Source organism: Rhinolophus sinicus, linkage group LG07 (assembly GCF_036562045.2).
Source record: "Rhinolophus sinicus isolate RSC01 linkage group LG07, ASM3656204v1, whole genome shotgun sequence".
NCBI lineage: Eukaryota > Metazoa > Chordata > Mammalia > Chiroptera > Rhinolophidae > Rhinolophus > Rhinolophus sinicus.
The window spans coordinates 20,791,926-20,815,339 of NC_133757.1; the positions used below are offsets into that span (position 1 = coordinate 20,791,926).

At 42.2% G+C, this 23,414-nt stretch overlaps 1 protein-coding gene and 1 long non-coding RNA gene across 2 annotated transcripts in view; one reads left to right on the top strand and one right to left on the bottom strand.

Annotated features, from left to right (window-relative positions):
• CFAP58 (cilia and flagella associated protein 58) overlaps window positions 1-2,440 on the bottom strand; it is an 89,039-nt gene extending 86,599 nt beyond the window's left edge. Inside the window, exon 1 of the mRNA XM_019725132.2 lies at window positions 2,278-2,440. Coding sequence (XP_019580691.2) covers window positions 2,278-2,286 — 9 coding nt within the window. The 5' untranslated portion in view covers window positions 2,287-2,440. The remainder of the gene's footprint in view (window positions 1-2,277) is intronic.
• Window positions 2,441-9,104: 6,664 nt separating this feature from the next.
• Window positions 9,105-16,586, top strand: LOC141572896 (uncharacterized). The gene is made up of 3 exons (XR_012498433.1): window positions 9,105-9,292; window positions 13,272-13,539; window positions 14,600-16,586. It is a non-coding gene; the product is annotated as an uncharacterized LOC141572896 (long non-coding RNA).
• The last annotated feature ends 6,828 nt before the right edge of the window (window positions 16,587-23,414 follow it).

Sequence of the window (23,414 nt, forward strand, 5' to 3'; positions counted from 1 at the left end):
CTGTCTTGCTCAATATGGAGAAAGTCTACCTATTTTTGATTTTCAAAAATATTTGTACTATTGATTAAATTTCTAAAGACGACATGTAAGCAAAATAGAGTCCTCATCTTAAAATAGATCTATAACATTTTGTGTAACAATATTAGTGCTAATGTTAAACTTAACAGAAGTTTTCTTCCTAACTAAAAACAGATTATTGCAAAGATCACAATATAGCAATTCCACAAAGGAGGAAAAATCATATTAAGGAAATATGGAGCTGCTGTTGCTGTGTGTTTTCCCCTTGCTGATGCTAAACATGAGCACACAGAAAAATATATGACAGCAATGTTCTCGGTTCCATCCCTGTAAATGGTATTAATGTCAACACTTGATCACCAGCCTAATGATTTGTTGGCAGACTAGGTTTTCCCTGTACACCTGGCACTTAGCACAGGAATGGAAAAATATCAAAGAAAGAAAAGTTTTAAAGAAACTTTTATGAACGTAAGAGATTTTGTTCATATTGCTATTTAAAAATATACTGCTATTAAAAGCAAATCAAAACTAATCTCTTAGCTGTGACCAATAGCCAGCTGGTATTTATACTGTTACGGCATATAATGGTATCGACTTCAGAAGCATGAACTAATCAGAAAGGAACTGTGATGCTCCTTCATTCAACACTTACCTATTGAGTGTTTACTATCTGCCAGGCACAGTTCTAGGTGCGGGAAATACCGATTAGTGGGGAGAAGGCAAAGAGCGCAGTAGTGAAAAATGAGCCCAGAGTGGAAATGAAGACTTATGAAAGCAAGAGTGAGACAAAGTAGGCTGAGATCAAGTGAGATGAAAAATGGAAGGAATAGGGGACATAATGAAAGGGAAGGGAGACTAAGAAACAATTATTTCACAGTATTGGTATCTGGGGCTTATGTCTGAAAAATGAAGAAGAATGAAAGAAACCAAAATTACTAGTGAAAGAGAATAGGAGGACAGATGCAAAAGCAAATAATAGGGAGGAAAGGAAAACTAGAAGGAACAGGAGGAGGAAAGGGGAAGAAAGATGTGAATGAGTGTGGGTGCTGGCTATAAGTATTGTGGCCCCAGCAGCATGGATGTACAAGAGACGTGAGAGTGACGGCACCCAGGGAGCGAGGAAGACAGAGGGCATGAAAGGGACTGTGTGATAAGGAGAGGGAGCTATTGACCAGAGGAAGATGGAGTTTAGAAGGGGAGACCAGATCTGGAGGAGATGGAATGATACGGGGATGTGAACGGTATAGAGGAGACAAGAGAAGCGATAGGGGTGGAACAGGGGTGGGGGCATGATGCTGATGACAGGAGCTGGGACCAGGGCTGGCCTTATGGGTGTGTGACCTATGCAGTGTCACGGGGCCCCTTGCTCACACAGGCCCCATCCCCCAATCAGTTTGGTACTCTGCTGTCTCATCTTGAAATTCTTAATAATTTTTAACCAGGGGCTCTCAATTTTCATTTTTCATTGTGCCCCACAAATTATCACAAAAGCTGATTCTGAATGGGACTGACTATGTGATGGGTGAGATGGGGGAGAGCTCTGATGGGGCCATGAATGATTTGGGTAGGGCCATGGTGGATGGGGATTATGAATAGCAAGTGATGACAGGGACCCAATGTCGAAGTTATAAATGAGGGTGCTAAGGGACAGACAGGGGGTCTTCAAAAAAATGAAGAAATGAGCCCTCATCAGTGAGACTGAAGATGGTGTGCACTACAACGTGGGGGAGTGAATGGAGGCTACAAGAATTTAACACAGCGGTCAATGATAACACAGGGTAGTGGTGATTGGCTGAAGAAGAGCTTAATGAAGATGCATCACAACAGGTAATCAGTTGATAGGGAATCATGCTGAGTTGGGTGGACAAGAGTCAGTGAATAGGGGTGACAGTGATGCCTATGAAGGCTTCTTGTACGTCCCCCCACCCCACCCCCCAGTCAGTGAGACATCAATATGTCTGTGCATCTCTGTGGTATCACCTCATGTCTCATAATCTAAGGATGGGTGCCTGTCATGAAATTTACTACCCGGTTTAGCACAGTGCCAATTTCAATTTAATCTCCGGGGTAAGGGGTATCCACCCAACTAAAGGAAAGACAGGAGGTAATGGGACCAGAGGCAACTGGGACTGGGGAACGGGTTGAGGCTGCGGGTGGGGATAAGACGTGATGGGGAGACTATTGGAATCAGTGGATAAGTCCATACAATAGGGAGGGGTCAAGCGGGAAGCGGCAGAGAGAGGGGGGCTGACTCCTGACCTCAGCCATCCTGACGTTGTCTGGGGGTGGCCTCAGAGGCTGCTGTGGAGATCGCAGAAACTGGGCCCGAGTCTGAGGAAGGGGCTTTGCACTGCCCGCAGCGTCTAAAACCGCACCACCTTATTTCTATTCCCCGCCGGGGGCGAAACTCGGCGCTCAGCGCGTCCTCCTGTCGCCTGGCAACCGCCACGCCCTCTAGAGGTGGTTCGAAGAGTCTGGGAGGAGTCACAAGGTGTGCGCAGAAGTCAGAAACACCAAAGAGAAAGGAGACAGCGAATGGGAAGAGACCACTGAGAAAGAGGGAGCTGGCAAAGGAGAGCCGAAGACTAACGCTTACAAGGAAATATGGATCGGACGATTCTGGAGGAGGGAAGGACCAGCAGCCACACTCCGCCCTCTGTGGCAAAGCGGTTAGGTCACGGGAACAAGAAATAATCTCAATTCGAGTCAATTACATCCCTTATGAAGCAGTTACTGTGTGCAAGACACCTGACTTCAAAGGGTTTTGTTACTAGTGGTGAGAAAAACAGGATGTAGAGCTCAAGGCACCCTGGGAAAACGTATTTGGGGCCACATCATGAAAAACTGCCTAGCATCTGGGGCTCCTCTCTCAAGACCCTTTCTTCTCCTCTCTCTCTCCTCCTCCTCCCCCTTCACCTCCATACCCTTTAGATTTCAGGTACAGTGAGTGAGAGTAATTAAACTCCTTGGTTCATAAAACATGCAAGGCCCCTCTCGTTTTATTTTTCCTCCTTTATCCCCGTCTCTACTCCCATTCCTCATCCTCAGTGCCATTGGCATTCGTGTTTCTGTGCTTGGATATGTATTTCTGAAAAACGTATACCATTTTTGTTAGTGCCTGTTTAAAAGTTTACTAATGGTATTAGACTTTACACATCATCTTATTTTCTACTTTTTTCACTCAACATTCTTTTCCAGGCTCTCTCTCTGTTTCAGTTGGTGTTGTAATCCCAGTTCATTGCGTCTGACTGCTCCCTACTAGCCTTTGTTGGACATCCACACGTGTTACTTCCATGCCCCAAGGTGATGGATACCAAGGCTGCCTTCACATCTCCAGCACCACAGTCTGCGCAGCGGTCATCATCCCTGTCCATGGTCCTCTGTGGACTCTGTGCAGATTCCTCCCAAATACATGCCTAGGAGTGAGATTGTTCAAGTCACAGGGGATGCATGGGGCATTGCATTCGATTATGCAACGAGTCCTGCACAAAGACACCCAGCCAGGGAGCCAGTGGGGACAGAAAAACAGTCCCTACTCTTCCGCATGTCATGTGTCCAGTTACTGGAGGAAAATAGCTCCTTTTTTTCCCACAAAAGCTCTGTTCACTATTAAAGGGTTTGGTTCCTAGTGGTAAGAGGTGAAGGCTGTGACTATCCAGAGGTTATATTGTTTACAAATTCATCTGCCCAGTGGCAGACTCTATTTTCCAATGGCACGAAGGTGCCTAGTAGCGTGGTGGAAGCTCTGGGTACTTACCTTCACCAAGTACTGCTAGATTCACCAAGCATACCAGAAGGGCTGCCCTACACTTGGTATAAGGATTACTTTCCCCCACTCCCATCCTTGCAAGTATGTGGTGGTTTGTTTATTTATAAACACTAATATAGTGTTTACTAAGTGTCAGATACTATTTTAAGTGCCTTAAATACTGACTCATCTGATTAGCCAATTTTTAACTTTCTGTCAATATCATCGAATAGTGTCAACACATTTTTGTTTACATTTGTATTTATTTGACTACTAGTGAAATTGAGCATTTCTTTATACATTCATAAGCCACTTGGGGTCCTCTTGTGAACTATCTATAACATTTGCCTTTTTTTAAGGAGGGAACAGCTCACAGTGGCCCAGGAGGGGATCAAACCGGCAACCTTGGTGTTACTAGCACCATGCTCTAACTGACTGAGCTAACCGGCCACCCCTTGCCTATTTTTCTATTGGTCTTTTCCCTTATGATTTGCAAGAGTTCTTTGTAAAGTCTAGGCATTAATCTGCTTCCAGAAACTGGAAACTTTGCCTGTGATGTTCTTTGCAGAACAATAATCCTTAATTTTGTAACCCTTCTTTTCTTTTTTTTTTTTTTTTTTACTTTTAATGTGCTTTTCCGGTATGATTTAAGAAGTCCTTCTCAACCCCAATGTCATAAAGGTATTCTCTGTCATTTTCTTTATTAGCTTTAGAGTTTTACTTTTCACACTGAGATCTCTTATCCATTTGGAGTTTACCTTTGTATATGGTGAGAGGTAAGGGTCCGATTTTGTTTTTCTCAATGGAGTGCACAAATTTGTTCTACATCTTGGTTCCTAAATATACCTGGGTCTGTTCTGAGCTCTCTGGTTTGTTCCTGTGCCAGTACCACAGGTTTTATTACCAGGGTTTTGTAGCCAGTCATCATAGTTGACAGGCAAGGTCCCCATCCCTACTTCTTCTGTCACAATTACATTGGTTATTCATGAACCTTTATCATCCCATATAATTTTCAGGATGTTCTTCAAGTTCCTCGTGAGAAACTGAATTGGACCTCCATTGAATTTATGAATTAACTTGGGGAAAATTCACGTTTATAAAATGATATCTCATTCATGAACTGAGACTGCCTATCTGGGGGACAAATAGGACAAAATATGGTTGAGACGTGATGTGCATAGAGATGGTGGGTAGTAGCCAATGCTGAAGCAGTCTGAACCAAACTGTAAGCCAACAGAAATGAGGTGGAGATGCGGCAGGCGTCGCAGCTCGGGCTGCTTGGTACATTTACAGGAAACCTGACTACATGCTGAGATCACCAGCTATCGGACCACCATGATCTAGAGACACTCCCTAACATTCCTGAAGGTACACAACATCAGAAAATAACCTAGAAGGCCCTGTACAATTGTGGGGCTCTGTGTCTTCTTGTTTCCTAGGAATCGCCTAAAGGGCCATTGCAGAAGCAGGTGGCCTGCTAAGGTGATAGTAATTCTATCCAGGAAACACTTTTTTAAGTATCTGCTACATGACAGGTACACGGCTGACACAGGAAACACAGAGGTGACTAAGGAAGAATCACTGCCCTTGGCGTTGAGGGAAAGAAAGGAAAATCTACAATTCATTCTAACATAACATGATGGGATCATTTAGAATGTGCCTTGTCAACAGAGAGCACTATGGGTGCTCAGGGAATCTAGACACTGATACTTGAGAGAGTTATGTATGAGGTGGGGAAAGAAAGACCGAAACATGGGAAATCAGCAAACCACAGGAAGTTGAAAGGAATGTGACAGATACAAGTGACAGGAAAGACAGGCAAGTGGACATCAGCATGGATGAATGAATGGATGAGCACATGGGTGGTTGGACCAATTCATTTATGCTGATGACAGAAAGTGCTTTGTTTCTAATTTTTCAGGTTACTAAAGAATACTCACCACGCTGCTCCTCTTTGTTGTTGTAATACAAAGGAGCACTAGGTGGCATCATACTCTCAAAAGTCCTCACCTTTTAGAGCCTCTAGGAATAACACATCCACCAAGATTGGGTCAATCCCTAATTTAGACAAATAAAAGTGCTTCCCTCAATCTCATTTCTTATTGCACCCACTTAATTTATTTATTGAGCACCTACTATATTCCCAGCCCTCTGCTGCATACTGTGAAAGATATAAAGGAGTTGAAAGGATCTCCTCCCTAAAGGAACATAGGGAGAAAGTAAAACATGCATGCCACCCCTCCCACACGTGCAAAAATTTAAAACAGTCCAAGGCAGGATGTAGTAAGCATTGAAATGAAGATGTCAAGACATAGTTTCCAGTGTAATCTGACCCTTTTGATCTTCTGGTGCCTGCCCACCACTCACTCCTTGTCACACTGGATTGCTCAATTCCTCAGACGTCATGTTCTTTCCCATTACTTGGAATTCACAAACACCAATTTCTCTGTTTAGAATGCTCCACCCTCCCCCTTTAACTAGCTGACTCCCATCCATCCTTCCTACATTACTCACTTCTTCAGGGAGACCTTTCCTGACCAACCCCTCAATACCAGACTACCTTTTCAAGTACCACGTGCTCTACTTCTTGGACCATCTAACAATGGTAATTAATTATGCATTCATGGAAATGGTTGTTTAATATCTGACTTCTCTACCAGGCTGTCAAACAACAAGAGGACCCAAATCACATATGTCTTGTTCAGCCCTTGTCTTCATTGGTGTTATGGGCTGAATTATGTCCCCCTAAAATTCATGCGTTGAAGCCCTAATCCCCAGTACCTCCAATGTAACTGTATTTGGAGATAGGACCCTTAAAGAGGTGATTACGTTAAAATGAGGCCATTTGGGTGGGTTCTAATCCAATCTGACTGATGTTCTTATCAGAAGAGGAAATGTGGACACACAAAGGGACTCCGGGGATACACACACACAGAGGAAAGACACAATGAGAAGGAGTCCATCTGCAAGCCAGGCAGAGAGGCTACAGGAGAAACCAAACCCTCCAACATCTTGATCGTCAACTTCTCACCTCTGGAACTGTAAGCAAATAAATGTCTGTTGTTTAAGCTTCCAAGTCTGTGGTACTTCATGATGGTAGCCCCAGCAAACTAACATAAATGACCATCCCGCCTCCCAGTATGTAACTATTAAGTGAGGAACTATTGAATGAGTTCCAAAATAAGGAAGACAAGTAAAGGATGGCGTTATTAGGGAAAGGTACATGGTAGACATGGCTCTTGAACTTGACCGTGAATGATACATATGAATTATACACATGGAAGAAAAGAGAAGGAATTGCAAGTATGGGAAATACCACTGGGCAGATACCAAGACAAGAATGCAAAATCCTGTGACAGGGAGGGTGGGGTCTCTATCAGGGGCCAGTGGACACTAACATTGATAAGGGGGTGTGGATGAATGGTGGAACTTTAGAAGAATAGCAGAGAAGCGGCTGCAAACTCAAAGACAAGGGACAGCCATGGATACACCCATTCACTCTGCCCGAATACTTGAAAATAATGATCATTGAGCTGTGACACCTCTGCACAGCTCCTTGTTTAAACCTGGATGTAAGTGCTTCCTGTAGCACCTTCCTAAAAGGAACCTACTCCTCTAATGGATCAGAGAGATCCTAGAAGCAATTTTGGGGGAGTCTACACAACCCACAATCCTCTAGTGAGACTCATGAGGATATTGTTACTCATAAGACTAGTAGCCCCCACCCAGAAATATGTTTCTCCCCAAAGCCAAAATGTTCTAGATGGCCCTACCTGCTCCCCAGGGCCATACCTAGAAGGGTCATGAGTGGAGACCTGACCCACATAAGGCCAATTCCATTATTTTTCCTGGAGATTTATAGTTGGGACGAGAAGTTGCAAGACACTCGGTGCTGGGAGCCTGGAATGAGTATGTGAAACTCAGGAGAGGCAGAGAACAGTGGGCGGCATAGAGGGAAGAATAAAACAAGGGAACTCACAGGCCCAAGAGAGAAAGGGAGAGTTGAGGGAGAGGCGACTTCCTTGGTTGTGGGAGCCCCTTCAGATTTTGGTTACAGTCCCTGAGGAGGCTCAGCAATACCCGTGTCTTAGGTTTTTGCTAGATACTTTGCATCCTCCTTACAAAGTCACCTTATTTGTTTTATCCAGATGAAGTGATTTTTTATCTGCCCCCATTACAAACAAACAAAAAAACAAACAAACAAAAAAGTCCTGACCCACACAGATCCTATTTGTACAGACATTCTTGTGCTATATCTGGATTTAGTGTCTGTGAAATCTAAAACCTGCATTTGGGGCCCCAAACAATATGGTAAAAACTGCACAGGTCATCATATGTAACATTTCTGCTCCAGGCTGTTGGGAAGATTAAAAGCCCACGTGATGCAGAAAATTGTTATCATTTATAAGCTGATCTCATGCTCACCTTAGATGACAGAGCACAGCCCCAGTTGGCTAGTGCTTTCCAAAACTGTTGAGACCATATTTTATTCCTGTAATCTGCTCCATTTCCAGCCTGCTGCAGAGCTAACTTAACGGAACATTTGCAAGGCTTTTGACATCGGTTCCCAAAGGGTTTCATACAAACTCCCCTCTTGATACCACAGGAGGCAACGAAGCTCAGGCACATTTATTAGGAAGGCTGAAAGGTCAGGCATGAGGAGGAAGCAGCCGGCAATCTGCCACCACAGATCATTTTTACCAGAGAAGAAGACACAATGTCACAACCACGCAGCCATCTTACTTGCCTGGAATTTTATTGGATTAACAGCAACTGCACTTCTCCCAGCCAGATTACTTTTGGGGGTGACTAGTTAGGCTAGTGTGGGAATAAATGTTGGGAAAATGTGCCTTCATTGGCTGATGTTATCTTTTGTCTGCTAGCTTTTTGTTCCCCCACATGAGAGACTGCATGTGGGGTTCCCTCACGTGAGAGACTGCACGTGAGGTACTAGCTAGCTTTTGATTAGCTTTTTGTTCCCTCGCATGTGGAGGGCTGCATGTGAGGTTTTTCTGTTTGTTCCTTCAGGTGTGGAGGACTGCACATGAGGTTTGTCCCAGAATAACTCTGAGTTGGTTTTTTAATCTATTTTGCCCACATCAGCACATAAGGTAGAGAAGTAACTAAACTATATCAGAATGACATGACAGGCACGTTGCCAAGCTTTGGAAGGCCTTGGGCTGATGGTCCCAGACAAAAACAGTACGTGTTGTTTGTCCGAATGAACTGGGCCTTCAGGCAGATAAGCAATATTCTTATCACAGTAACTGCCTAACCCTCCCGGAACTGGCCATTCCTGGAGGAGGAGGCAGGAATAAGGAGCTTGGCTCTAGATACATCTGAAAAAATATATAAGACAGAACTCAGTTGGCAGTGTAATTTCATCATCCATCCTTGGTGATTCTTCATCATTCCAGCATTCTTGGGAACTAGCAAGCAGCTGTGGGAGACGCCTCAGCTTTCTCAGCCACATACCTGACAAGGTTTTGATTTCTGACTTTCCCAGTGCTGTTTTCCCTTGGTTTGGTGAGCTTCTCTGGTATATATTTTAATCTTAATTGCCCTTACTTTCTGTCATTAGCACCTCATTTGAATTGCCTTTGTCTTTTGCTATTGCATGTTGCTAAATACATTAATTAACCCCTCTCTAGCGAGTTCCTCCTCTTTCTTTTCCCCCAACTCATTATTACAAATTGGCATAGTCAGGCAGGATAGCCTTCTTATTTCGAGGGCCCGGGGTCTCCTCCCACATCCCGGGATGGGAGGACACCCACTTCATGCTGTTAGTGAAGGAATGGGCCCATGGGGTGGGCCTCTGGAAAATTGGGATGCTTTTTTGCATCGTGCTGAGCCGGAGGATATCCGGCAGGCATTAATGATGGTCATGGGAAAAGGAAGTAAAGAATTCTTGGCTAGGCATGGATGGTGTTTGTTAACTGCTTATAAAAAGATGGTTCTGGAACGGGATGCTTTGCTTGCTACAAAGGTACAGTTAGAAAATGCATTAGAAGATGTCCGGTCCTGCTTGTCTATTGCAGTGCCATTTGCAGGTATTAACAGACCATGCCCACACATAGCAACACACGGCTGAGACAACTGCCATGCAGGTTGCTAAGTATAAGTATAGAGGAAGACGGGGAAAGATTAATGTTAGGAAAGTGCAGGTGGCCCTGGCTTCAACTGGGCCAGGATGGGATCTGGATATATGGGACGGAGACAGTGATGGGATGACAGTGAGCCTGAAGATACTGAAGAAGGTTCTGGAAAGATAGAAAGGAAGGAAGTAAAGCCTTTAATACAAAGGAGGCTGAAACAGCAAGCAGGTGGAAATGTTAGACGAGACACAATAGAGGACTATACTCAGCAGGAGGTAGACAGGCTAAGGAACATTTTAAAACAAAATAGAAGGGAATCTTTGTTAAGTACACCAGCCCAGTGGTTAGTTACACTAAAGGATTTGGGTGCTGGAGGTACTAGGCTGGATGCGGGAGATGCAGCAAAATTCATTACTTTGTCACAAGAACCCGAGGTACAGGCGACTTTCAGGGATTGGTCTATACAGTCTCATCCCCCTAACCTTAATTGTCAAGCAACCTATGGAACTTTCCCACTATTACTGGTTTAACTATTATGACTCCAACAGTTTTGGAATTGGTCGTTCTGGGTGCGAGGCAAAAATACCACACCCCAGAAGCATGGCCACCTGCCAAACCTTGGTATGCTCTTAGGGATGGTGTTCAGAGACCAAGAGAGGAAGCTTTGAAGACGGCTGTGTTTCTTGAACCGGTAGATGATGCTGACCTGGTCCCTCTGGAGGGGCCTTTAAGACGAATAATGCCCCCCTCCGTATTGTGCAGTCTTGATGTCTCTGTTCCTCACAAAGAACAGAGAGTCAGTGGAGGATGTTTTTTCTGCCTTAGGAGAACTGGGTGATGTGGGAGATTGGTCAGCATGTCAAAATCAGTTGGATGTTAACTCTGAAGAATGAAAGACAGAAAGAAAGGAGTGGGTAACTGAGGCAGAAACTCGGGCGATATGAACAGAAATGTTTACTGCTTTCCTGAGGGCTGGTGTACCATTTGAACAGTTAGATAGAAGAGGAACTAAAGACTTGTGGTGCCTATATAAACAAAAGGGGTTGGATGTTAAGAAGGTAGACTGTACCTCTGACTTGATTTCCCTCTCTGATTCTTTGGTCCCAATAGCTCTCCCTCCTCCAGTTTCTCTTTCTCTCCCAAATAAGGATCTTTATGATTCTATTCTGGCGCAGGCAAAATTAACTCAATGACAGAAAGGCCAACCCCCTGTGCAAGTCCAACTGGGGAGAGTGGACTATAGACCTCACGTGAAATTAACCATTTATTGGTAGAATGCCACCCCCATCATAGCTAGGGCATTGTTAGACACAGGGGTGGAGGCCTCTTTAATTTATGGAAATCCCTCAAAGTTTGCTGGGAAATTTGTATTAATTAGTGGATTAGGTAGAAAATAAATTACTGCTAAACAAATAACTTTAAAAATGAAAATTGGAAGCATGATCCTGATACATTGTCCTGATGGTACCCATATCTGAATACATAATAGGGATTGACATTTTGTGAGACATGACCTTGCACCTGCCAGAGGGCACATATAAATTTGGAGTCTGGGTGGTCATACTAGTTAAACCAGTAATAGTGGGAAAATTACGATATGAAGTTGATGTCCCTGCCACTACAGTAGTAGTGAGCCTTAAACAATATTGCATCCCAGGTGGTCAGAAAGAAATTACTGAAACCATCCAGGAATATGTGGATGCTGGGGTTTTGGTACAAATAACTATACGATGGAATAATCCAATCTGGCCAGTTAGAAAAGCTGATGGTTCATGGTGTATGACAGTAGACTACAGAGTATTAAATAAAGTCACTCCACCTATTGCGGCTGCTGTTCCCAATATTGTTACTTTAATAGAGTAAACACAACTAGCGAAAGGGACCTGGTATGTAGTGAAAGATCTAGCAAATGCCTTCTTCACTGTTCCTATACCTAAGGCACGTTGGGAACAATTTGCTTTCACATGGCAAGGACAGCAGTACACCTTTACCCACCTGCCGCAAGGATATATCCATAACCCTACTATCTGCCCCTAGCAGGTGGCAGAACATTTGAGTGAACATATTTTAGTCAGCATGAGATAAACTGTGTCCATTATATAGATGATATTTTGCTACAGGCAACAACTGAAGAGAGGGCTAGGGAGGCACTGGAACAGATCCCAGAACACCTACAAAGCAAAGGATGGGAAATAAACCCCTCAAAAATACAGGATCCAGCACAGGTAGTCGAATTTTTAGGTATAATGTGGAATGCAGGTCGACAGGAAATCTTACCAAAGGCTAAAAGTAAGATACTAAAATTTGCCACCCCAAAGACCAAAAAGGAGGCCAAAAAGTTTATAGGTTTGTTTGGATTTTTGGAGGCATCATATGCCACACCTGAGTGCTATTCTAAGGCCCTTGTAGTCAGTTACTCAAAAGAAATATGAGTTTTCTTGGGGACCTGAACAAGCAGCTGCATTTGAAGCTGCTAAGATGGCAGTGCAAACCACTTTGGACCGGTGGCCAGTAAAGGCAGGGCCTGTATGTAGAACTACAGGTCTCTATTGATGATGACTATAGTAGCTGGAGCTTATGGCAAAAGCAAGATGGAAAGCGTATGCCCTTAGGTTTTTGGAGCAGAAAGCTTCCAGAGGCCACCAAGGCCTATACCCCTTTAGACAAACAATTAGCTTGTTTTTCAGACTCTGAAAAACACTGTTATGGACTCTGATAGACACTGAAGCTTTAACTCTGAACCACAAGTTATTCATGAGATCTATGATTCCTATAATGCAATGGTTACAGAGTAGTCCCAAGAGTCACAAGATAGGGCATGCCCAAGAAGCTAGCTTTATAAAATGGAAATGGTATATTCAAGACAGAGCAAAAATAGGTCCATCAGGAACCACGATGTTACATGAGCAAATGGCAGAGATGCCAGCTGACATAAAAAATCTGGACCACCCACCCCTTTACTAGGATGAAGGGACACCCCAGTAAAATGGGGAGTCCATTTTGATCAACTTACTGCAGCCAAAAAAAAAAAAAAAAGACATACATGGTTTACTGATGGTTCTTCTAAATATATAGGAGACCATTGACACTGGAAAGCAGTAGCTTATAACCCTATAAAAGGACAGACCCAGGTAGCTGAAGGAAGCGGCCAGAGTAGTCAATATGCTAAATTATATGCTGTCTTTCAAGCATAACAGACGGAATTTGGGAAAGAATGTTACTTATTTACAGATTCTTGGTCAGTCGCCAATGGATTAACTACCTGGATCCTATATGGGCTGAAAATGATTGAAAAACTGCAAAAAAGGACATATGAGGAAAACCAATCTGGGAAGATATTTGGCACCTAGTACATAAGACTAAAGAAACTGTTTTTCATGAAGATGCTCATGCTAATCTGTCATCCTCAGGTCGGTACACAACACTGTAGCTGATCAGCAAGCCCGGACTGACAATGCAGAATTACCCTCTCTGAACGTAGAAGATTTAGCTAAATTGGTCCATCTCGAAGCTGAACACTTAGGAGCCCATGCCACCTACAGGTGGGCCCGACAGAGAGGATTACCCTTGACCTTAGGCTCTGCCCAGAATGCTGTCTCAGATTGTCAACACTTAAAGAGTCAAAGTGTCCCTCAATGATTGACACGCTATATTGAACGGGGAAAATTATCAACCCAGGTATGACAGATTACATAGGGCCCTTATACCAAGATAGAAATTGTCAATATATCTGTACTTGTGTGGATACATATTCAGAATATTTGGTGGCTAATGCTTACAGTCATGCCACTCAACAAAATACAATCAAGAATTAGAAATCCTTACATTGAATTATGGTACCCCAACCCAAGTACATTCAGACAATGGCTCTCACTTCAAAGGTAAATTTATTGGTAAGTATGCAGAAAAACATGGTATTCGATGCATCTATCACATACCCCATTACCCTCAAGCTGCAGGACTGATAGAGAGAATGAATGGTTTGCTAAAACAAATAGTTATGGATATTAGGTGGTGGCACTTACGGCCATTGGAAAGATAATTTGGTCATAGCCCTTAAATAGTTGAACAATCGTCCCATTAATGCCCAAGAAACTCCTCTAATGAGGATGATGGTCCCCAATTTACCAATAGCTTTATCAGACATTCCAGTTAAGGAGGTTCAGTTTTGGTGATTGAACCCTAAAGCATACTTGCCTCAATTTGCTACACCTAGGGCTGCTAGAATAGATTTATATAATCCTGAATGCCATACCATCCCAGCTAGGGATTGTTTGGTCATTCCCTTACATACTGGTATTATTCTACCTTCCCCTCATTTTAGACTGTTAAAAATTCGATTCAGTCTGGCCAACCAAGGTATTAAAGTACAGGGAGGAATTATTGATTCAGATTACCATAGAGAATTAAAGGTTATTTTACAACATGACACAGATAAAAAGTGGATATGTAGAAAGGGGGATTGTATTGCCCAACTGTTAGTGATCCCTTATAAGATGTGGCCTGTTAATGAAATTGATCCCCCGTACCTCCTGACTCAATACGGTGTTGGTGGTTTTGGATCTACCGATCCTACCCTTCACCCTGGTGCAAAGATTTGGGTGAAGAAGCCACCCCAGTATACTCCCCAAGCTGGGGAATTGATAGGCCTAGGACAAGAAAATGTTGGTGTTATAATGTTCCCTAAAGAATATCATATTTCACTACCTTATTGTTTTAACCAGCAATGATTTGTCAGTTTGTTGTAGGGTGGCTCCTCTTTGCCCTTTGTCAAGGAAACACCTTTATAGATTGGATTATTTGTACAGCTGAAGCTTTGAACCCATCTCAATGCTGGATATGTGGCAGCTGCCAGCACCTGCCGGAGCAGAACTTCCTTGGGCTATTCGTATGGCAAATCAATCAGAGTGGAAGATAATGTGGATGCGGAATGGCACCAGCTAGCCCTCCACGTGGAAAGGACACATATAAAGGTATTAGGTTACATGGACGAGCTATACTTAACCATTCTACTACAAGCATGCTGATAAATGGCCCCCGAAGATTTGGACTAGACGTTATTGGGAATTAGGGTTGGCAGTGTACCCTTCTAATGTTAGTTATTGGTGCATTGAAAATCATGGATAGACAAATGTTACTGTGGGGTGGGCTCACCCTAGCATTTGTACCAATTCCTATATGTAACTTTGACCTCAGGCATGAACCCCATGAATACTTCCCTCACTAGTCCCATCCCTTAGGGAGCCCTGTGGGTATGCGGACATTTTGGGTGGAGGTATCTTCTGCCCCATTGGAAAGGGCGTTGTGCATGGGGATGGCCTTACATTCCTACCACCATTTATAAAACTTTACCCCAAACTCTCCACAATTGGCCTTTAGTAAAATCCCTATGGGGAAGAGTTCGGAGGACCCCTTCATGGTTCTCCGCTATTTCTATTTTCTCTCCACAGCCTGGAGCCATCATAAGCAGAATCCCATATCGAGGCTCTGGCAACCCATATAGAAAAAGCTCTTAATGATTCACATAATAGTATTAACCTATTGAATCAAGAAACTGCTCAAATTTGTACTGTTATATTGAAAAATAAAATGATATTAGACTTGCTTACTGCAGCTCAAGGAGGAGTATGTGCTATAATAGAAACTAACTGTTGTGTATATATCCCTGATTACAAGACAAATGTATCACCCCTTATGGAAGATATGCAGCATCACATTTCACAGATTGATAGTTTAAGAGAAGACCCTGTAGCAACTTGGTTATCTACTATGAGCTGGAATATTAAGGTTTCTGTTATTGTTGTTGCTGGTCTATTACTCTTTTGCATCTTTATCTCGTTTGCAGTTTTATCAGGTGTGCTGGAATGCTACTCATATACGAGTGGCAATGATGACTTATTACCAATTACTGCCGACTTTGAGGCCAAATTGTGGGAATGATGTTAGGAAAATTTGCCTTCATTGGCTGATGTTATCTTTTGTCTGCTAGCTTTTTGTTCCCCCACATGAGAGACTGCATGTGGGGTTCCCTCACGTGAGAGACTGCACATGAGGTACTAGTTAGCTTTTGATTAGGTTTTTGTTCCCTCGCATGTGGAGGCTGCATGTGAGGTTTGTCCCAGACTACCACTGAATTGGTTTTTTGTCTATTTTGCTTGCATCAGATGATGAGGTGGAGAAGTAACTGAGTTATATCCGAATAACGTGACAGGCACGTTGCCAAGCTTTGGAAGGCCTTGGGCCGATGGTCCCAGACGAGAACAGTAAGTGTTATTTGTCCAAACAAAATGGCCCTTCAGGCAGATAAGCAATATTTCTATCACAATAACTGCCTAACCCTCCCAGGAATTGGCCATTCCTAGAGGGGGAGGCAGGAATAAGGAGCTTGGCTCTAAGATACAGCTGAAAAAATATATAAGACAGAACTCAGTTGGCAACGTAATTTCATCATCCATCCTTGGTGATTCTTCATCATTCCAGCATTCTTGGGAACTAGCAAGCAGCTGTGGGAGACGCCTCAGCTTTTCCAGCCACAGACCTGACAAGGTTTTTGATTTCTGACTTTTTCAGTGCTGTTTTCCCTTGGTTTGGTGAAACCAAGGTATATATGTTATATATGGCATATATGTTAGTCTTAGCTGCCCTTACTTTCTGTCACTAGCCCCTCGTTTGAATTGTCTTTGTTTTTTGCTATTGCATGTTGCTAAATAAATTAATTAGCCCTCTCTAATGTGCTCCTCCTCTTTCTTCTCCCCACTCGTCATTACAGCTAGCTCATTCATTCAGTCTTTGCTTCTTGCCCAAGAGGCCAAGGTCTCAGTTTGATGTCTTACCTAGAATTAGTGGTGACTTATACAAACTAACCAGCTAACCAGATTGGTTAAAATGACTGAGGTTCCACATAACCTGTTCCCACTCAAACAAACAAACAAACAAATAAATTGAATAAGTGAATGAATAAGCAAATGAATGAATAAAATTGTTTTAAATCAAAGCACAAATCCCTGTGATGGTGGGTCAATGCTCTTATTTCTACTCTCCCCTAAAAATGCCGTATTTTCAAATACCTTTAGACTTTACTTATGCTGGTCCCTTGTATGAAATATCCTGTCTCCCTTGTCCATTGAGTTTTTCAAGACTCGGCTCAGTGTCCCTCCTCGGGGAAGTCTTCTCCTGTTAGGCACTGCTCTTCTATGTTGCTAGAAAACTTCAGTGTCTTTCTGTCGATACGCTGTACTATAATCGTGTGTTTATTTCTATGTCTTCCCCACAAGATTGGAAGGACCAATCTTTTCTTTAATATATCTATATATCTACGGTGCTGATACATAAGAGACACTGAAAATAGAAAGTTTGATGAAGAAAGTTAGGAAAGGAGAGAGCGAGAGCGAGAGCGAGAGCGAGAGCGAGAGCGAGAGCGAGAGCGAAAGAAAGAAAGAAAGAAAGAAAGAAAGAAAGAAAGAAAGAAAGAAAGAAAGAAAGAAAGAAAGAAAGAAAGAAAGGGAAAGAAAAAACACAATTAGCTTATACACTCAGACACAGCAATTACTCCCAGGAGTGAGTAGTAACTAAGGGAAGTTAAAAGCTATAGGAACACAAACATTTCATATTCTAAGGTAGTTAAACAAAATCATCTCCAAGTACACACCAGGTTTCCAAACAGAAGTATTTAGAATTAAAATTAAATGCATTTATCTCATTTCTCTTCTCATCTTGATGCAAGTGGCAAATAACCAAGTCTTTTTCCCCCCCGACAGGGCCAGATGCACAGTAGGTACTCAATAAAAGTTGATGTCCTGCTTCTCATAGCAGCAAAGATGGGCAACTATAAAATGAAACTCTGCTATGTTATAGGAATAGACTCTCTTTCCTATTCTGTAGATAGGTTACTTTCATTCCGATAGCTGCTGCCAGATCTACTGAATAATTTCATCAGCAGAAAATGCCTGCTGAGCATCTACTGTGAACAGGTGTTCTCCGAGGCAATTCAAGGGAGGCAAAAAGCCTGGACCAACCCAAACCCCAACCCCACCCACCCCAAGAAAGTGGAAACCCAATTTAGGCTAAGCTGGATAATTCACACCTCCTAGATAGCAGAAACTGGTATAAAATATCACTGTATTTTAGAATCTAACACCAGAGTCTGAAAACTTTTTCTGTAAGGGACCAGATTAAGAGATATTTTGTGGCTTCACAAGCCACATGGTCTTTGTGGCAGCCACTTGACTCTACCATCACAGCACAAAAGCAGACACAGACAATACTTGAATGAATAGGCATGCTTGTGGTCCAAATAAAACTTTATTTACAGAAACAGGTGGTGCTCTAGAGTTGGCCTGCTGGCCATACTTTGCCAATTCCTAATTTAGCACAATGCCTGCAATATAGTAGGTGCTCAAATATTTATTGAATAGATGGATGGATGGAAGAATGGGTGGGTGAATGAAGGTTTTCCTAAGGCCAGACATGGTGATTTGTTTTAAAGCCCCAGTGTATCATCTTTAGACATTAACTATAGTGACAGCAATAAACACCTACTGACCAGAAATTACTTGACAGTCTTTCCCACTCCAACCAATGTGTACGGATGAAAATTTAACATGTATAAATTACTAACAGTTTTCATAACAGAGATGTGAGCCACAAGGGTAGTTTAAAGAAGCATTTTTTCAAACTGTGGATCATGACTCATTAGTAAATTGTGGCCTGCATTTTTTTTTTTTTTTTCAAAAAAGGGTAAGAGATAGAAATAGAAAAAAAAAAAAAAAGGGAACATACCAGGGGATATTACAAATACAAAACATAAGGATTGTTTTTTAAGGAAACTGTCTTTCAATTATAACACACTGGTGTGTGTACGTATATTGGGTTCTGAGGTAAATGTATTTTTAAAATACTTTGGAAAACATTCTAATGATTGTAATCTCATTCTTGGAGATTCACTTTGAACAAAAAGATATAGAGTTGTAGTTAAGGGCAAGATTCTGGAGCCAAAGTTTCTGGTTCAAATCCTAACTCTGCCACTTATTAGCTGTGTGATCTTGAACAAGTTACTTAGCCTCTCTGGGCCTCAATTCTTCATCTGGTAAATGGGAATGCTAATGATACTACATGAGGTTATTAAAAGAATTAGATGAGATGTTATTTGTAAAGTGCTTAGAGGAATACCTAGCACATAATATAAGTTGTAGCCATTATTATACTGTCTCCAAGCAAAAATGTGACTTTGAGTGTGGACCTAACTTCTCTGGGCTTCATTTTTGTTGGTAAGTAATCTCTAAATGCCCTGCTGGCTCTAACATTCCCAGAAGAGATGGAGCGGTTTCCAGGACAGACCTTGAGGAAAGAAAGAGCCAAATGCAAATCACCCATCCTGTTCAGCTGACACCTTTGAGGTCCCATCTCAGCTGAGCAGCCTATTCCAATGAAATATCCTATAAGCCAACTTGTTATTATCTCTCAAAATTGAATGCAAAGGTGAATTCAGGACAATGAGAGATTGACAAAATCAAGGAAAATGGTCTTTTTTTCCATCCATTAGACCCTTAATGACTAGCATGGGCTTCCTGACTCTCCCATTGTCATGTATTTTATTCCATATCCTGGGATAACCACAGCTGGGGGTGAACAGGAAATCTGTCCCCATGTTTGTTTTTTGGCTTTTATTGCCAATGTTCCTGACTGTGAAGTATAGTGTGAGACTGCCCAGCAGTTGGTCCAGTGTTTGTCACAAGTCAACTTTCACTGGAATTTGAAGCCACAGCAAGCCCCTAAGAGCATGAAAAAAATTCCACTTACTTCTACACACACACACACACATACACACACACACAACCAACAGAAAAACAGGTGAAGTTATAACTGACTATTCACAAATAGAGAAGTAAAAATGGCAAGTAATAATGTTCCATTCCACCTCACTTATAATTAAAGAAATGCAAATCAAGACACTGAAATAACTTTTTTCACTTATAAAAGGAGGAAACTCATTAAAGTTAGGAAATAGTCAATGCTGAAAAGGATGTAGCGAAACAGGCATTCTCATACTTTCTTGGTGAGAGTCTAAACTGGTGAAATATCTTTGGATGACAGTTTTAAAATATATATCAAAACAGTAAGTATATATAACCTTTGACCAGCTCCAAAATATGAAAGCACTGAGCCAAAGCAGTCAACTATCTACAGACTTAAAAATAAAGCCCTGTTTGTTTAAGCCTCTTGTAGTTTTAGTCACGTAGAAAATTAAATTCAGGTATTCTATACTTGCAACCAAACACATTCCTAATTGACAAGTTAAAAAAAAAATAGGTAAAAGAGAACATCCTTATCTTGCACTGACTTTAACATGAAATTTGCTATTATTTCCCTCATGAATTTTATCTAATGGTTTTTCAGCATCTATGGTGATGATCTTCCAATTTTTTTTTTTTATCTATTCATGACATATTTTTTGATGTGCTACTGGGATTCTGTGTTAATATTTTATTTAGGATTTCCAAAACAGTATTTATAAATGAGATTAATATGTTGCTTTTCTTTATTTTCACCTATTTAATGAGTTATTTTTATTGGAATTTTGACTGATATGTTATTACTGTGTTAATGAAAAAAGAATTCTAACCATTGAGGGTTTTTAAAAATGTAAATAGCTAAAGTTTTTTTCTATCTAGTGCATTTGTACTTTTTCAAATTTGCCCCTTCTTTTTTTCTATCAATGTATGTTCTATCATTTGTGTTATGTTCTATCATTTTGACTCTGTAATTATTGAACATAACAATTTTATCGCCTCTTCCAAATTGTTTTATTGTCTCAAGTTCTTAAGGGGTTAATTATCCTGTTTATTGGTCCAATCCCTCATGTGGTCCATTTCCTAGTTTGGTTTATAAGTTCTTATTATAAACTCATCTTCAACGGGAATTGCTTATTCTGTGAGAGATCAGAATAAACAACTGGGTTTTGCATGTTTCTGGCAGGACCAAAGGGATTCATCACTGTGAAACCAGCTTTTATATTCTTTGTTGATGTCAGGATTCCCTCACCACATGGGTAGTGTAAATTAGAACCTCATACCAACACATGGCATAGTCAGGCTAGTGGTTTCAGTTTCTATAGCAGACATTTTTTAATTCATCCGGAGAGCCCCAGACAAGCCACAAACTTCCTTGCTGTGGCCCTAGACCAGTGGGAGGATTTGTTTTCTCCATCCTCTAGTCACTAAGAGCCTTTCCAGTGTCCCAGCTTCAAGCTGGGTCCAGGTCCAGGTCTCTACCTTTCTAGACCCTAAGGCCTGAGTGGGTACTCAGCGCCCAGTCCTTAGCCATTTGGGCTTATATTCACACCAAATAGCCCTATGTGCCTCAAAGTTCCCTCTTCCTGTCTCATACCTAGGGATCCCCCTTTCTTTCTTTCAATTGTTGATATTTTTTTCAGCATTTCTGTGTTTCCGGCAAAGGTTCCCTGACTTTTTGGCCTCTCATGTTCCCAGCAGTTGAATCCTTTGTCCTTTCTGTCTTTAAAAAACCCTTTCTAGAGATCCAGGATGATGGAGTAGATAAACACAGTGCCTGCATCCATCTGTGAACACATTAAAATTACAACTAAATTACAGAACAATCAACCTGGAGAACCATCTGAAATCTAGCTGAACAGAAGTCCTCTAACTGAAAATATAAAGAAGCCGTGTTGCGACTGGTAAGAGGGGCGGAGATGCAGAATAGCCCCTAATGTCCCTGAGGCAGTTGAGAATCAGAAGGAATATTTCAGCCGTGGAGATTACCCCCAGAGGAGTGAGGGACCCCAGCCCCCCACACTAGGCTCCCCAGTCCCGAGTACCAGTGCTTGGAAGACGAGGCCCCATAACATGTGGTTGTGAAAAATAGTAAGGATTCCAACCATCCATGGACGGAAGGCAGCGGGAAACCCAGACGTCCTCTTAAACAGCCCACACACAGACCCACTCATTCACAGGCACTCACCTTGGGCTCCAGCAGAGGGATGGTGACTCAGGAGGCCTCAGAGATATACGGGGGCAGAGTGAGGTGTGTGGCTTCAGGGGAAGGACTGGAGAACAGTCAGCATTTTCCTGGTAAGGGGTCTCCTTCCACTGCAGCCAGCGGGTAGGCGCCATCTTTCCTATATTAAGCCCACCCCCACAGGCTAAATCTGAATCTGATTGGCCTGGTGAGCTCTGTTGCTCCACCCTGTTGACCCCGCTGGGACCCTGCTCCACCAAACTTGAACACCTCCGGAGGCACTTTCTGCAGGAGCAGCCATCCCTCCTGCATTGCACTCTTTCTAGGAAAACTATTGGAGTCCACAGGCCCCCGGTGGACAGTGACTGGCCTCGATGTGCTCTGAGATTTTTGCTGAGTGGCTCTAGGCTCAGCACTGGCAACAAACCAGAGTCTGTATTAAACTGGTGACCACAACTCTTCCCACTCTAGTGACTCCCTGAAACCTTGTCTCACTTAACTCATGTACCACATGAAGTTTTATCAGTAGCTGAACTTTAAAGGAGTTGGTAGGTGGCAGCAGGCCTCCAGGTGTCCCGGCTTTTTGCCAAGTTACCCCAGGCCCGGTACTGGTGGCAGCATCCTCGGTTTGCAGCATGGCCTCTCCCACGCACCTCCTGGTTCAACATAGGCAATGAACAACTATGGATCATTTTGTAGCTCCTACCAGGTAGCCCCCAACAGTCACAGGCAGTGGATGACATGGGCCTGCACCGGAGCTACTTCGAGAGGACATGTGCATACATATGTCCATTACAGTATTGTTTATAATGTCCAAGATGAGGAGACAGCCTGGGTGTCCGTTGATGGAAGAATCAATAAAGAGGGAGTGATATATATATATATATATATATATATATATATATATATATATATATAATGGAATATTGCTCAGCAGTGGAAGGGAATGGCTTCTTGCCATCTGCCATGGCATGGATGGACCTGGAGGGTTATTATGGTAATGTGAGTGTCAGATAGAGAAAAACAGATGCAATATGTTTTTGCTTATATATGGACTCTAAGAACAAAATAAACAAACAAAACAGAAACAAACACAGATACAGAAAGCATTTTGATGGTTACCAGATGGGGAGGGGGTTGGGGGTGTGGGTAAAAGAAGGGGAAGTGATTAAGAAGTACAAATTGTTTGTGACAAATTAGTCATGGGGTTGTAAAGTAAAGCTTAGGGAATTTGGTCAATGATATAGTAATTATGGATAGTGCTAGGTGGGTACTAGACTAGTCAGGGGGATCACTTCTTAAATTATATAAATGTCTAACCACTATGCTGTACACCTGAAATTAATATAAAATAATATTGAATGTCAACTGTAATTGATAAATTTAAAAAGGGAGAGGAAGGGGAATAAGAGGTCCAAATTTCCAGGTATAAAACAAATAAGTCATGGGGATGTAATGGACAGCATGGGGAATATAGTCAATAATATCGTGATAGCGTGGTATAGTGTCAGATGCTTGCTGGACTTATTATGGTGATCACTTCTTTAGGTGTGTAAATATTGAATAACTTGTGTATCCCT